This window comes from Ursus maritimus, unplaced genomic scaffold (assembly GCF_017311325.1).
Source record: "Ursus maritimus isolate PB19 unplaced genomic scaffold, ASM1731132v1 scaffold_24, whole genome shotgun sequence".
In the NCBI taxonomy this organism is placed as follows: Eukaryota; Metazoa; Chordata; class Mammalia; order Carnivora; family Ursidae; genus Ursus; species Ursus maritimus.
The window spans coordinates 34,190,096-34,206,537 of record NW_024424897.1 but is presented as its reverse complement, the minus strand read 5'-3'; the positions used below and the strand labels follow the sequence as shown (position 1 = coordinate 34,206,537).

General features: G+C 37.5%; 1 protein-coding gene across 7 annotated transcripts in view; it reads left to right on the top strand.

Moving 5' to 3' along the window:
- BCAS3 (BCAS3 microtubule associated cell migration factor) overlaps positions 1–16,442 on the top strand; it is a 588,999-nt gene that overhangs the window by 288,778 nt on the left and 283,779 nt on the right. For all 7 annotated transcript variants that reach the window (XM_040640930.1, XM_040640931.1, XM_040640928.1 and 4 more), the window contains 3 exons: positions 1,640–1,764; positions 4,208–4,373; positions 6,323–6,423. In XM_040640930.1, coding sequence (XP_040496864.1) covers positions 1,640–1,764; positions 4,208–4,373; positions 6,323–6,423 — 392 coding nt within the window. The remainder of the gene's footprint in view (positions 1–1,639; positions 1,765–4,207; positions 4,374–6,322; positions 6,424–16,442) is intronic.

The window sequence follows — 16,442 nt, the reverse complement described above, 5'->3', positions numbered from 1 at the left end:
CTAGGGAAATAAAATATGTGGAAGACTATTTCAAGTGTCATAAGGACCTGGAAACTGAGATTACCAAAGCATAGTCTGTTGTTTTTGAAAATTAGGTGAAGGCTGTGTGCCATAGAGGAGACAGCTAACGCTATCGAGTACCATGATACAGGAAGGCACTGACTTGATTGCTTTACACACTTTCCCTAATACAGTGGTTCTTAAATCTGAGCATGCACCAGAATCTTCTGGAGAGCTTGTCACAAAAAAAAAAAAAAAAAAAAAAAAAAAAAAAAAAAAAAAGACTTAAACTAAAACAAAGCACAGAGTATTAGGCCCTGGGGTGTGGCTTGATGAATATTTATTATATTTATATTAAATATTTATATATCTAAATATTTATATTTATATGTCTAAGAAGTTCTCAGGTGGTACTTCGAGCCAGGGAGCACACTTAGAGAACAAATAACAAATAATAACAAATATAACAAAAATAAATAACAAATAATGCTTAAAATAACCCTATGAAGTAGGCATTACTATTTATATTTTACGTATTAGCAGTCTGAGCTCTGAGAAGTTAAATAACTCAACCAAACTCACACAGCTAAAAAGTGGCAGCATTCAGGTTTCTTCCTGGCTCCCAAATCCAGTCTTTCTCCACCTAATCATATGTTATTAAAAGATAAAGAGGTAAAGGATAGTGAACAAAAGAAGGTAGAAATAATGTCATTTGACTTTGGAGACAGTACATCAGAGCTCTGGTGTCCAGACTGGGCTGTGATCTCGACCAGTGTGTAGTGAGGCTGTTTTCTGGTGTGTGAATTAGAGAAAGTCTTACCACCATTTATCTGAGGTGCTCAGCAGAATTGCCAATGAGCTTTGGGGAAGGCTTTGCCAAATCAAAAGAGAAGAGAAATAATAGAATTTCACAGAAGATGAAAGGTTGATATTAGAAGTTGATGGTATAGAAGTTAATTTGGAGAAAACGGAGAGGAAAGCAAGTACTTTTTTATGGTAGTTACATCAGTGACTTAAGGCATCCCCGAACTTGAAGAACAGAACAGAAATAGATACATCATTTTCACAAACCCATGAAAAATAAACAAATAGTTAGATCGATGAATATAATTGTATTAGAGCATTTGATCTTGTCCCCGTACATCGTCTAACTGTACGTAGCATTGTGGCTGAACCACTTGCAGGGTTTCATCGTGTATCATGTTGTTACTTTCATACATGCCATCTCCATTCAACCGTCCTGTCAATCCCACATCTTATATATCAAAATGAAATGATCAACGATTTTATTATTGTGAGATACTTATCCTGGTTCTGTTGTTCCACTTTAAAATCTTCAGAGAAAAGTTATCCATCTGAAAAGAAGTGACTTGGATTTCACCAACACATACTTCAAAAAGCGGTTAATTTTTGTTGTTTTTTTATGTTACTGTTGTGATAATACTCTGGAATTCTGCACTAATTTTACTTTTGCTGCAGAACACAATCTCACAGCACCAGTTATTATTTAAGGCAAAATGCATGTCCACATTGGAGGGTTTGAATACTTCGGGGTGGAATTTTAAAGAAAATAATGTCGCTATCTTGAGGTCTGTGATTCCATCATGCTAATTTTTTTACTATCATTTTATTTTTTAAGCAAAGTTAAACCACCTCCTCAAATTTCACCCAGCAAATCGATGGGCGGAGAATTTTGTGTGGCTGCAATGTTCGGGACATCCAGATCGTGGTTTGCAAATAATGCAGGTCTGAAAAGAGAAAAAGGTATGGAGCTTACTGAAGCTTAAACTTGCCACTTGTAATTTTTGTTTCCTGAGGGAAATTCATAGTGGTTCTCCTTGAATAGTCTTGAACCAGTAGTCTCTGAACCCATTTTTCCATGCAGTTAGCATGTTTCTCCTCAACTACTCAAGCCTCATTATGGGGAAAGGCTATTCTCTCACTGTAAATGTGAAATAGATTGCCCATCTGAATGTGTATTTTGTTTTGTTGGCGGTAATTACCAGTGTCCTCAACATTGTTAATTCCATACCATTCTACATTTTTACATTATTATGTTTACATTTTTGACAAGCTAATTCCATGCCATTGCCTCTGAGGTGTGGAGGGAAAACCCTTGTCATCCCTATTTTAGAGACAAGGAGCTTGAGATCAGCAAGTTTGAATAGCTTCGCTAAAAGCACCAGTTAGGAAGTGCCGGTATCTGAGTTTGAATCCCCGTTTTCTAAAGCTCCATGTTGACTTTAAAAAACAAACAAATAAAAACCACCACCAACAACTTTGCCGTGTTATAAGGTGAAAGATAAAAACAGGCTTCTGCTTAGAAATAAGAGTCTGTTTTTTTTTTTAAGATTTATTTATTTATTTATTTATTTGAGAGAGGGAGAGAGAGAGAGAGAGCGAGAGCACGTGTGCACACACAAGTGAGGGGAGAGGCAGAGGGAGAGGGAAAGAGAGAATCTCAAGCAGACTCCACACTGAGCGTGGAGCCTCACACAGGGATTGATCCCATGACCCTGAAGTCATGAACTAAGCTGAACTCAAGGGTCAGACGCTCAACCCACTGAGCCACCCAGGCGCCCCTAAGAGTCATCTTGGGTAACCATTACTCCTTTGAGTTTATAGAGTTGTGTTTTTTAATCTCTGCTTCGATCGCCAAGATCAATACCCAAAATTTTTTATAATTACTGCTTTAGTATGTTACTCCCTATCGTTTGTGTGTGTAGAGGAGTGCCTGCATTCATGGACCAGGTATTTAATTTTGAACGTTAAGATTGTGCCCTTATTATTTCAGCACTATTAAAGTAGGTCACAAACTGAGTTGTTAGCGAGGCACTTCTCTGCCCAGCTCCACAGGCTGTATTGTTCTTGGCTTTATGCTCAGTACTGGTAGTCAGACATCAGCCCTCTCCCTTGTTATCGCCTTTCTGTGACCCTTTGCTTGGAAATAGGATCTCAGGCACAGCAGGTTCCTTGCCTAAGTGGGAGAGGATGCAGTAAGGTATGCACGCCTTCCATTTTCTTATCCCATCTTTATTTTTTTGTTACCTCCTTAGTTTTAATGATGCTATCAAAATGACTTTTTGTTACTAGTTAAAACCCTCTGTGAAGCTCGATTTCAAATGCTTCTCCCTTCTGTTCTAATTACCCTTTTAACTTACTACTCCTTTGTGTCCCACTGACTGGTCGTTAGCCATTTTCTCAAATCAGCTGTAATTGATTCCTCTGGCATGAAGATAAGGTGACCCACCCAGCATTCATGAGTGATTTTATATGCTCCTAGGTTTACTGTAAAATCCAAGATAGGGGACTAAACCTGTTTTCGTAGTGAGGACATGTGTACTCTTTATAAAGTCATTTGATTAGATCCATATTCAGCACCTGACCTTGAAGTATGAGTGGTCTTCATTTACCATAGAGACCCATGATCCCATGGAGAGGGAAGAAGAAAGGATTTGGGAGGAGGATATGCGTATTTTTCCATTTATTTGTTTTAATCCAGATTTTAAAAACAAAATTTGGGATGCCTGGGCAGCTCATTTGGTTGTGTCCAGCTCCTGATTTTGGCTCGGGTCATGATCTCAGAGTCATGAGATCGAGCCCAGCGTCAGGATACTTGCTCAGCCGAGAGTCTGTCGGAGATTCCCTCCTTCCCTCTCCCACCACCTCTCCCCACTCAGATACATAAATCAGCCTTTAAAAAAAAATAAAGTTTTCTGAGAGAAAGTAGAGGAGAAGTTAGGCTGATTTAGGCATAGAGAGCCTCTCCTGCAGTTGAATCGGTACATCCCGTGTAACTACATCTTGGTCCATGTGATGTTCCTTTCCAGTCAGGCCTTCCCATCCCACTTGCTATCATTCATTTTTATAATGGGGAACAAATTACATGGCAGAAAAATGCAAAAGGCTGTGAAATATTGTTTCACTGTATTCTAATACAGTGAGAATTTTGAGGATATTTTCATCGTTTTTGAAGTAAATTGCTTAAGACTTGATATTTTGATAGCACAGAGATTCTCATACTCATGAGCATCCACTTCTAAGAAGCAACCTTTAGGCAGGGAGCAGGCACCATGTGAAACATTTCCTGCCATATTTTCTCTCAACAGCATCAGGAACGGACGGAAAGGTCAGTAACTTGTAAAAATTGCACTGTGTTCCTTTTGTGGCTTTATCACACAACCAGGATCTGTTTTTCTGCTTGTAGATCAGTCCAAACAAGTTGTAGTTGAGTCTCTCTACATTATTAGCTGCTATGGGACCTTAGTGGAGCACATGATGGAACCGCGGCCGCTCAGCACCGCCCCCAAGATTAGTGATGACACCCCACTGGAAGTAATGACCTCACCTCGAGCCAGCTGGACTCTGGTTAGGTAGGACCTCCTTCCGTTGTTTTTAGCAGCTTTATTGAGGTGTAAAATATTACAAATGTACAATTTGGTCAAGTTTGACATCTGTATACAGCTGTGAAACCATCACTGTGATTAACATTATAAATATATCCATCACCCCCAAATGTTTTCTTGTGCCTCTTTGTATCCCCACCCTCCTGCCCCCCTATCCCTACCTCACCCACTGAGCCCCAGGCAACCACTGCTCTCTGTCATTAGAGATTAGTTTATAGTTTTTAGAATTTTACATAAATGGAATCATAGTGTGTGTGCTCTTTTTTTTTTTTTTTTTTTTTGTCTTGCTTCTTTCCACCCAGCAAAATTATTTGGATCCATCCTTGTTGCATGTATCAGTAATTCCTTTTTTGAGATATAATTTACAGGTAATACAGTTCACCCATCTAAAGTGAATTTCAGTAGGTTGCATACCCATCACCACAGTCAGTTCTCATCACCCTCAAAAGAAACTCTATACCCATTAGCAGTCTCTCTCCATTTTCACTATACCCTTCAGCCCTAGGCAACCACAATTTACTTTCTGTCTCTGTGGATCTGTCTATTGTGGACATTCTGGATGAATGGAATCATATAAAATGTGACCTTCTGCATCTGATTTTCTTCATTTAGCATAATGTTTTCAAGGTCCATCCATGTTGTAACACGTGTCAGAACTTCATTCCTTCTTATGGCCAAATAGTAGTCCACTGCATGGATATACCATGTTTTATGTCCATTTGCTTATTCATTTTGTTTCTCCATCAGTTGATGACATTTTCCACTTTTTAGCTGTCATGAATTGTACTGCTAAGAACATGCATGTACAGTTTTTGTGTGATGATGTTTTCAGTTGTCTTTACCTTATGCCTCCTTTTGAATTACCTTGTTCTTGCATCTTTGTATTACATTTTCTAGAACTTGGGTTTTTTTTCCATCCCACATATAGAGCTTTAGTGCTTCCTCTATTTCCAGTCTCATGTTCACTGAAAATAGAGAGTACATTGGAATAGCCATTAAGGGGACTGGAGATGAATATAAATAGATCAGAAGGTTTCCCCAAGATATAATGGCTAAACATGGTAGAAATGTTTATTAAGAATCAGAGTCCTTCTCAAAAGGACATGATCATTAGAATCTTTATAAGCAAGTATCAAGAGGGAGAAATAAAATCTAGAATAAAACCTGTTCAACACAGTGTACAGTGGTACAGAAGAGGCAGAAAAAAATTTGTCCTGACAAGTACGGAAGGAAACAGACAAAAATGGATATGAAAATGATCCCTCTCCTTTTGACATTTTAAAATATTCTTATATTGATTTTTGGAGGCTCCAGCATTCTTTACTACTACTTTACTGGACTAGATTGATCTGATCAATATCTTATTTATCAAGCTATTTAGGAGCAGGCAGATCTAATTAAAATTACTGCACCATCATCGTTGAAATAAATGGCTTATTTTGGAACTCAGATACTAATTAGGTCTATAATAAGTCAGCCATTAATTTAACTGTGTGGGGTTTTTTTTTTAAGCACTTTTACCTGCTTTATTTTATTCTAAAATATACACATATTCTGAGAGTAGTGTGCTCCAAGAGTTGTCCAAAGTTAGGTAAAATTCGAGCTACTTAGTTGTGATATTGAACTCCACACTTCCTCTCTGTCCAGCGCTTCGAATGTCTTGTCTACCCTATTGGAAGGTCTTCTGCTATTAAACTAGTATCAGCTCTATGTAATTGTATGACTCACTACCCCCTTTTTTATTCTTTTTAAGCAGATGACCTTGTATTTCAGGTTTCAGCACTCCCACCAAGTTTACTTTAATGATTCAAAATATAGTGTGAGTTTATATTAGTGTCTGTAAGTGGTGACAGTGTTGGTGATTTACATCCCATCTATTAAGCTTAAATATTAATATTCTTCTGCCGTCTCCTTAGAACTCCTCAATGGAATGAATTGCAGCCACCATTTAATGCAAACCACCCTCTGCTCCTCGCTGCGGATGCCGTCCAGTATTATCAGTTCCTGCTTGCTGGCCGTAAGTAGTTCTCATTGTTTGTTTACCTTCTGTACAGCGTTTTGAGATTTCATCGTAAAATGCCGACTTTTAATGCAGCCATGCATATTAGCACGGGTCCGTAGACCATAGGCCATAAAAATCAGATTGAGGCAAGTAAGATATTTAATACAAATGTAAACCATAAGCCTTAGTACACATCAAGTATGCCTCTGGCTGTTCATATTCCTTGGCCATGAGATATACTCCTGCAGTTATATAAGTTCATGGGGTTGTATCTGGTGGTCTCAAAAGTTGTTTTTTTTTTAATGAGGATACTAGGATATAATAAACTTCATAAAACTTGGTATCTGTTTCTGACATGAAAAAAAATAAGCATGTTTCACTGTGAAAAGTATCAGCAGGTTTTTCTTTTTGTAGATTTTACTGGGAACAATGAAGTAATGATTGCAACTCCATTGGGTATTTATTAATTCGTTTACTTTCATATCTAAGCCCTAACATTTATAAAAATTGATTCACTTTTTTTTTTTTTTTCCACTTGAGGAGAACATGTACATTGAGCTAGAAACAGCTTATTTTGTAGGGGAGGCATGGAAAGACAATTTAATATTTATTATCCAGTTTATGGTCATAGAATTAAAAATTCTTTGCAATTATAATTTAATTTTGTAGGATTGACTGGATCCTTAATTTAACTTGATGGCTGTGAGTGCTGTATGTTTTTAAGAAACTTCCTAAAAATCAGCATTGACATGCTTTTAATGGAGTTTTGTTGTATTGAACTTACTCTCTTGCCTGGTTGTTTTATGCAGCATGAAGTGAAATAGTCCTAAAACTATTTTATTTTACGTTTATAATGTGTTATATGTTATACTGGAAACAGAGAAAATTTACTGACTTTGCTCGAAATTTCTGAAAGTCCAGAATTGTACCTCACAGTTGGCAGTCTTGCTCTCTTATAAAATTGAACTCCCTGATTCTTGCAGCAAGCTTTACTGAGTGACGTCTGTGTGTCAGGCACGTGCGATTTTAAATGAATAGCCTGTTGCTTCTGTTCTCAGTGAATTCACTAATTCGGGAGACAGACGTTTAATAAAAAAGTAAAATAGAATCAGTGAACTATGAGGCTCAGAACTTCAGTTGCCAAAGCCCTCACAGAGGGGTGTAGGTAAGTGGTTTGGGGTTCAAGAAGCAGAGTCTATAGAAGTTGTTAGGTTCCAGGTCATTGAAGCATATATTTAGTTATCATTTGAATTAGAAAAAAATGGCACTTACATAATATCAAATTTAAATCACAAGAACGTTTTCCCCCTACCTCTCAACAGGGGTGAAAATAAGTAGTTGTCAAATGAAGTAGCATTGACTGGTTTGCTTTGTTTCATTATTTTGGTATTTTGTTATTTATCGTGTCCAGTAGGCAAATAGTAGCAAGTCCCAGATACATAAGTCAAAGATAGGGGCAAACCAAATACAGCTCTGTCCCTTAATTTTTGTGTTCCGGCAAACTAGGCTGATTGACATTACTTGATTTTAGCAGCTCTAAACACCTTTGTCCAATTCTCAGAATTACAGAACTCCCTAGACGCACAATTTGAGAACCACCACTGTAGGCAGTAGCAAGCCGCCGAATGTTCTCAGACATTGGAGTGACACCGTCAGAACTACATTTTAGAAAGATCACTCTGGCAGTGTTGTAATGGGAGGCTCAGAGGAGGGGAGGGGTGCGGAGACTTGGTGATCCTGGAAAAAGATGAGAGGGCTTCAGTTAAGTCTGTATTATGGAGAAGACAGGACAAACCTGTGGGGTGTTGCAGAGTTGGAATAGAAAAAAATTAGAGAAGATTTGAAAGAAAGGAGCCACTGATGATTTTGCAGTTTCTAATTAAAATATGTCACATAAATGCATTTCATATTAGACCATTCCAGATGGACTAACACTGGGACCAGGATAAAAAGGCCTGAGTTCAGTTCCAAATCACCTCTCAATAATTTGATAAATATAAAATATTAACAATACTTGCTCTTGTAAAGGTGTTGTTATGGTCAATGAAGGGATGCTAAAGTTCTGTAAAAACTGTAATGCACCCAAACTTATAATACACTATATTGTAACTAACTTGAATTTAAATTAAAAAAAAAAAAGGAAAAAAAAACACCCCTGTAAAACAATTTAAGCATCATTCTGTATCTTTGTTTCTTTTTTTTTTTGAAGATTTTATTTATTTATTTATTTATTTATTTATTTATTTTTAAAGATTTTATTTATTCGACAGAGAAAGACAGCCAACAAGAGAGGGAACACAAGCAGGGGGAGTGGGAGAGGAAGAAGCAGGCTCATAGCCGAAGAGCCTGATGCGGGACTTGATCCCATAATGCCGGGATCACGCCCTGAGCCGAAGGCAGACGATCAACCGCTGTGCCACCCAGGCGCCCCTAAGATTTTATTTATTTATTTGACAGAGACAGCCAGCGAGAGAGGGAACACAAGCAGGGGGAGTGGGAGAGGAAGAAGCAGGCTCATAGCGGAGGAGCCTGATGTGGGGCTCGATCCCATAACGCCAGGATCACGCCCTGAGCCAAAGGCAGACGCTGTGCCACCCAGGCGCCCCTGTATCTTTGTTTCTTATCTCAAAAGTACTGATTTTCAAATAATAGACTTCAGGGACTTAATAATGGAATACCTATTCTGACTGTGTGATTCTGGTCACGTTGTAATATCTGCTGTACAAGTAATGGATGTAATTAATTTGTTTTCTCTTACTTTGTGAAGTGTCACTGATATAATTTAATAGGTTGTTTTTTTTTTTTTTTAAAGCACACCTAAGAGGTAGGTAATTCTGTAATAATTATTATATTACTTATTTACCTTGATGGCAGAGACAGAGAATTAGCCTGATTTTAAAGTCCCCGTTTCCTTAGATAAAGACGATTTGATTGGGAGTCCTGGACAGGCTGTATATTACAGGACTGAAGCAATTAAATATGCAAAAGATGGACATCTGCGTCAGAGGAGTAAAAGCCTGAAATACAATTGGTAAAAGCAATGCTGGAGCCAGTTTAGAGAGAATGTCTTTACCTGCCCATCTGTTGAGTCCTTTATGCAAGTTAGAGCCTCATTAAGAAGACATTCTTATTGCCCTCTTGCTTTCTCTCCAATTCCTCTTACTGAAACCATTTGAAAAGATGTTGTGACCTCTTAAAACACAAGTATACCATACCTGATGCCGGGAAGTTTTTTGTTTTACTTAACCATATTGAAAATCACCTCTTATTTCTCAACTTGAAGAATTGATATATTACTGGAAGTATTTTCAGATATAACCATTTGGAGTAAAACTCGAATGCAAACTTCTCAGATGTTGCAAGCGTTTTCTTTCTTCGGTGTTGTATTTTGGATCTGTGGATCAAATGAAGCAGACTTGTACAAACTCCGGAAATTATAATAATAGTAGACAAAGCATGATGTAAATGGAAATGGGAAAGAGATTTTGTCTCAGGGAGAAGAGAGTAGGAGAGCAGGATGTTTAGCAAGGAATCCCCACTCCCCTTCCAGCCCTGTAATCATAATAAATACACTGCTAGTTGATAAACAAAGTTCTGTATATGTGGCAAAAGGGTAACTGGTGGGGGAGGGGAAGAGCAACCTGCCTGAAACACTAAAGACTTCTCACCTAATTTTAAAGTGAAGGAAGTAAAAACTCCAAAATTTTGTGTTCCTTTTTTTTTTAATTTTAATTTTTAGTTTTTTTTAGAGCTCGGGGGGGTTCGGGAAGGGGCAGAGGAAGAAGGAGAGAGAAAATCTTAAGCAGGCTCCACACCTAGCAGGAAGCCCCATGTGGGGCTATGATCTCATGACCCTGAGATCACAACCTTAGCCAAAATCAAGAGTAGGACACTTAACCAACTGAGCCACGCAGGCAGCCCAAATTTTGTGCCCTAAACTGTCATCACATTTCCCACCTACAGTAATTGAATGGGAATGATACAAAATTAAGGCATTTTGGTCTTTCAGAAATTGACTCAGACTGGAATGCTCCTTACACTATGGAGGCGGTGATGTCTTCTTTGTTATTAAGTTGAACTATAGAAATTGCCATTTTGAGTAAGTAGAACAGGAGTCAAATATCAGCAAATTCATATGGTTTAATTGAGTAGATTGATTAAATGTGCAAAGTGAATGTACAGATGTACATTGCTGTATAGCTCAGTAAAGGTAAAAGTCAAGAGTCTAATATCAAAAAAGTGTTTTGCTTTGGTCATAAGAAATCTCAGGAATAGTTTACAAAAAGATTATAGCAGAGGAGATTCGTAATTTTTGTGCTAACACTTTTTTCTCCTTTGAAAAAAATTACATACTGTAATTACCGTTTCTAAAATAGGAACTTTATTTCAGTGTATTACTTTGCCAAAAACAAAGATAAACATTAGGAGAGACTAACAAATATCATCTAGGTTTGAATATGATCCCAAAATAGACAGTAACTTTTTCTTTTGTCTGCTTCAGAGCTTCCCAAATTGTAAATTAAAGATAGGGCTTACTGAGTGGACTTGGGAAAGTTTTATTTAGGGGAAAAATAATGTTTCCTCCTTTTCTTCCAGGTAATTTGGCAGCAGCAGTATTTTTAAGTTGCTGACATTAACTAGCTTTGTTGGGGGGAGGTCAGACTTTGAACTTTTGAGGTAATCCCTGGGTATGTGAGAAGTTCCTCCCTAAACTCATTGAGTTTTCTTTGTGAAATGTTAACAAGAGACTACTCAACAGAAAGATAGCTTTGATGTATGATAAAAAGGTGATCACGATCCATAGAACCTTCCTGTTTTTCTGTTTTACTGGGGATATAATTGTTTTCCTCTACCTTTAAAAGCATTATAGGAAAGGTGGGGAGAACATTTGACACCCTATGGAAAGGAATGAAAAACACAGAAGATGGTTAAAACATATAATACATGTTTCAGACACGTACGTTTCAATTGGATTTAAAAGTTTTGTGTGTGTGAAACTAATGTTCTTTGTTGGGTATTTCTTGAGGCTCCATTTGAGACTGACCATTCCACCTGAAACAACAACAAAACCCAGAATACATAAACAACCATTTTCAAGTCACTGGATGCCAGGGAATGGAGGACAGTGATTCCTGGGAGATGGGAAACAAACGAGGCAAGCCTTACAACTGTCTCCATGCATTGCCTTGAAATAGTTTCTGGGCTGTGCTGCAGTGAGGAGGGGGTGCAAGTGGAATACAGAGGAGACGGAGCAGAGAGTCCAGTAAGACCAAGGAAGAGCACCTATCAGCAAACTATTATGAGCGATTATTGTAAATAAAGTTTTACTCCAGCAGCCACACCATTTCATTTCTGTGTTGTCTATGGCCACTTTAAAATTATAACCACAGATTTGAGTCATCATGACCCACAAAGCCCTATTTACTATTTGTTAACTCCTAACCTAGAATTTGCTGGATACTCCATCAGAGAGAAAGGATCTGCACAGAATGTGAACTCTGAAGCTCTGCAGAGGGTCCTCCTCTAGTATTCAACACAGTACTGGTGGTTGTAGGAAACCACCCGAAGCCAAGGAAACAACCATCAGAGAATCCTAGAGCTCACACAGGGTCAGGAATCGTGACTCTACAACAGTTATTGTAACTATATTTTGTATGTTTGAAAAGTTAAGCGGAGACATAGGAAATTTTAAAGATTCAAATCAAAATTCTAGATAAGAAAGCCTAAATATGAAAGCTGCACTGGATAAGATGGAGGATAAATTAGAAATTGCAGAAGAAAATATTAGTGAACTCGAAGATAGACCAAGAGAAATTATCCAAAGTGAAACATAGAAAAAAACCCAGTATTTTAAATAGCTTCAGTGAGCTGTGGGATAACCTATACTTGAAATCAGAGTCCCTGAAGGAGGGATGGTGTGACAAGAGAAATGGCCAGAAAATGTCCAAGTCTGATACAAGCTATAAACTCAGATCCACGAAGGTCAATAAATCTCAAGCACAGGAAACTTGAAGAAAACCGTACCAAAGTACATTATAAACAAATTGCTCAAAATCATTTAAAAAGAGAAAAATCTTAAAAGCAGCCAGAGGAGAAAAAAGACATTATATACCAAGGCAAAAATGGTAAGAATGACAGATTTAAGTACTGAAAGGAAGCACCTGTTAACCTAGAATTCTATGCGCCCCCCCTCCCCAAAAATCTTTCAGAATGAGAGAATGTTTTTTTTTCAGATACACAAAAGATTGAAAAAATGATCAGCAATAGACATGCTCTGTATGGCGTGTTAAAGGAAGTCCTTCAAGCAAAAGGAAAATGATACTAGATGGATAGGAATGAAGAACACTGAAAATGGTTAAAATATACAATATGTGGGGGAGTTGATAATGATTTATGTCTCTTTAAAATAAAATTTACCGGGGCGCCTAGGTGGCTCAGTTGGTTAAGTGTCTGCCTTCGGCTCAGGTCATGATCCCAGGTCCTGGGATCGAGACCCCCATTGGGCCCTCTGCTCAGCAGGGAGCCTGCTTCTCCCTCTCCCTTTGCCTGCTGCTCTGCCTACTTGTGATCTCTCTCTCTCTGTCAAATAAATAATTAAAATCTTTAAAAAAATAAATAAAATTTACTGTTTGGGCACATGGGTGGCTCAGTCGGTTGAGCATTTGACTTTTGGTTTTGGCTCAGGTCAGGATCTCAGGGTCGTGGGATCGAGCCCCGCATTGGGTGCCATGCTCCCATGAAGTCTGTTTAAGATTCTTTCCTTCTTCTGCTGCTGCTCCCCAACATGCTCTCTCTCTTAAAATAAATAAATAAATAAATTAATTAATTAATTTACTATTAACACAAAAATAGTATCCATGTATTGAAGTCTTTAAAATACACATATAGATTACACACACGAATGTGTGTATATATGTATATATTTTGTGTGTGTGTGTGTGTATAATGTATGTCAACAGTAGCATTAAGGCTGGGAGTATGGGAAATGGAACTAGTGTAAGGTTTTGTTTTTGTTTTTGTTTTTTAATTTATTTATTGGAGACAGAGAGAGAGAACACAAGCAGGGAGAGAAGCAGACTCCCTGCTGAGGGAGAAGCAGACTCCCCGCTGAGCAGGGAGCCTGTTGTGGGTCTCCATCCCAGGACTCCAAGATCATGACCTGAGCTGAAGGCAGAGGCTTAACCAACTGAGCCACCCAGCTGCCCTATTGTAGATGTGAGTGGTATAACATCACTTGAAGGTAAACTGTGATGTGTATAATGCAATGCATGTGATGTATGTAATGAAACCAAAAGCAACCTACAGCAAGAAAGGAAATAAAAGGGAAACAAATAAGCAAGATGATGTAACACTGAGCATATCAGTACTCATATTAGTTATAAATGGTCTAAACATCCTAATAAAAAATCAAAGATTGTCAAATTGTATAAAAAAAATAAGCCCCAAGTATATTGCTGCTTAGGAGAAACATACTTTAAACCCCGAGTTACTACATTAATATCAGACTACATGGAATCCTCTACCCAACAACAGTAGGATACACATTCTTTTCAAGTGCACAGCAAACAGTGACAAGGGTAGGCCATCTTCTGGGCCATCACACATGGCTCAATAAATTGAAAAGCTTTCAAGTCATACAAAGTCTATATTCTCTGACCACAATGGAATTAAATAAGAAATGAATAACAGATCTCTGGAAAATCCACAAATATTTGGAAACTAAACAACATACTTCTAAATAATACATGGTTCACAGAGGAAATCAAAAGGGAAATTAGAAATTATTTTGAACTGAATGAAAATGACAACAGAACAGATCCATATCTTAGAATACTATTCAGGGCAAAAAAAGTGAATTGAAGTAAAATGCGTGCAACAAATTGAATGAATCTTGAGGACATTATGCCAAGTGAAAAGGCCAATCTCAAAAGTTTGCTTACTACAGATCTTAAAAGCACCAAGAGAAGAAAGGGTTCTATTTATATAACATTCTCAAAATGACAACATTATAGAGATGAATAACAGATTAGTGTTGACCAGGGCTCAGAGACAGAATGGAAGGGAAGGTGCTGGATGTGACTATAAAGGGTTAGGTAGATCTTTGTGGTGATGACATAGAGGTTCCACAGATAAACGCGACAAAATTGGATAGAACTCTATATAAACACACAAACAACACACACACACACACACACACACACAAAATGAGTGTATGTAAAACTGTATATATAAAATTGGTGACTAAAGTCTGTGGATTGTACCAATGGTGATTTCCTGGTTTTGACACTAGGTGAAAGCTGTACAAGACTACGCTGTACTATTTTGCAATTTCTTATGAATCTGTAATCATTTCAAAATAAAAACTTAGAAGAAAACTAGAAAAATATGTGGAATGGCACTGCCTCAGTATTCAAGAGCAATTTCATAGGACTAAATAATGACTGATGTTATGAAAGATAAAGTTTTCCACATTCAGAAACTAGAAAAGGTAGAGCAAATGAAAGCAAAAGAAAGGACACAATAGAGATCAGAGTAGAAGTCAGCGAAATAAAAAACATATAAACAATAGAAAAAAATAGAAATAATATAGAAAAACGGGAAAAAATCAATTAAACCATAGTGTCATGGGGTAGTTTTCTTCTGCTGTGGTCTGTGGGAAGCTTGGATTTGTGGATTTATAGTTTCCTGAAATTTGAACATTTTTATGCAGTTGTATGTTCAAATATTTTTTCTCCCACTCCCCTTCTCTCCTTTTGTGACTCCAATTATATGTATGTTGACCACAGGATAGTTTCCCAGTTTACTAAATTTTTGTTTGATTTTTAAAATCCTTCTTTTCTCTCTGATTTTATATAACTTGTATTTCTACATATTTAAATACATCAAGTCTTCTACTCTGCCTAATCTGTTAATTTTATTCAACATGTTTTTTCATTTCAGATATCATATTTTTCATCTTTAGAATGGATCTTTTTTATGTCTTTCATTTCTTTCCTTATCAAGTATGTGTTTGAATATAGGGAACATTTATTTTATAATAGCTGTTTTAGAATCCCTATGTTCTAATTACTTTTACCACTATGATGTTTCTTGGAGGTTTTTCTATTGATTGATTTTTCTCCTAGGTCTGGGTTGTGTTTTCCTGCTTCTTTATATCCCTAATGATTTTTGATAGGATGCTGGGCATTTTCAGTTTCATGTTGTTAAGTGGTGGATTGTTCTTTATTCCTAGGATGCATTCATATTACTTGGAATAAATTTGATTCTTTCCATGCTTATTCTTAAGCCTTATTATGGAGGGTTCAAAATAGCCTTTTGCTTAGGCCTAATTTAGTTATTTTAGGAGATAATGTAAATCTAGTCTCTCTTATGTGGCCAGTAGTGGAAATGTAGGATCATAATTATTTTTTAAACCTCAGATGCTTAAATCCTATATATTATCTTAATCTTGCCTTATACCAGTTCTGCAGTTTTACTTTTAGCTCTTTTTACTTTTGTCTCTAACATAAATACAAATTAAAAAAACATACATGTGAGTATCTATAACACATTGTGATATGTGCTACATTATAGCTTGAATTAATTGGTTTAGAAATTCAAAGAAGGAAGAAGTTAATTATTAGTGAGTATGGAGAGAAGTGGCTGAGGAGGTTGCATCTATAGGATTTGGGGCTGGGCGAAGTGACTGAAGAGAAGTGAGGAGGAAAGGGCGACTGGCTTGGGCAATAGGTTCTGCCATTCATTGCAACATTAAGGGAACCAAGTTGCCTAGAGTAGGACAGAAAATTGGTGATTGCCCTGTGGGTTCTGTTTTGGTACATGTTATATATTCTGGTAGTAAGGTTCAGTAGGCTTTTATCTAGCTATCTAGCTATCTAGCTATCTATTTAAAGAATTGTATTTATTTGACAGAGAGAGACACAGCGAGAGAGGGAACACAAGCAGGGGGAGTGGGAGAGGGAGAAGCAGGCTTCCCGCTGAGCAGGGAGCCAGATGCGGGGCTCGATCCCAGGACCCTGGGATCATGACCTGAG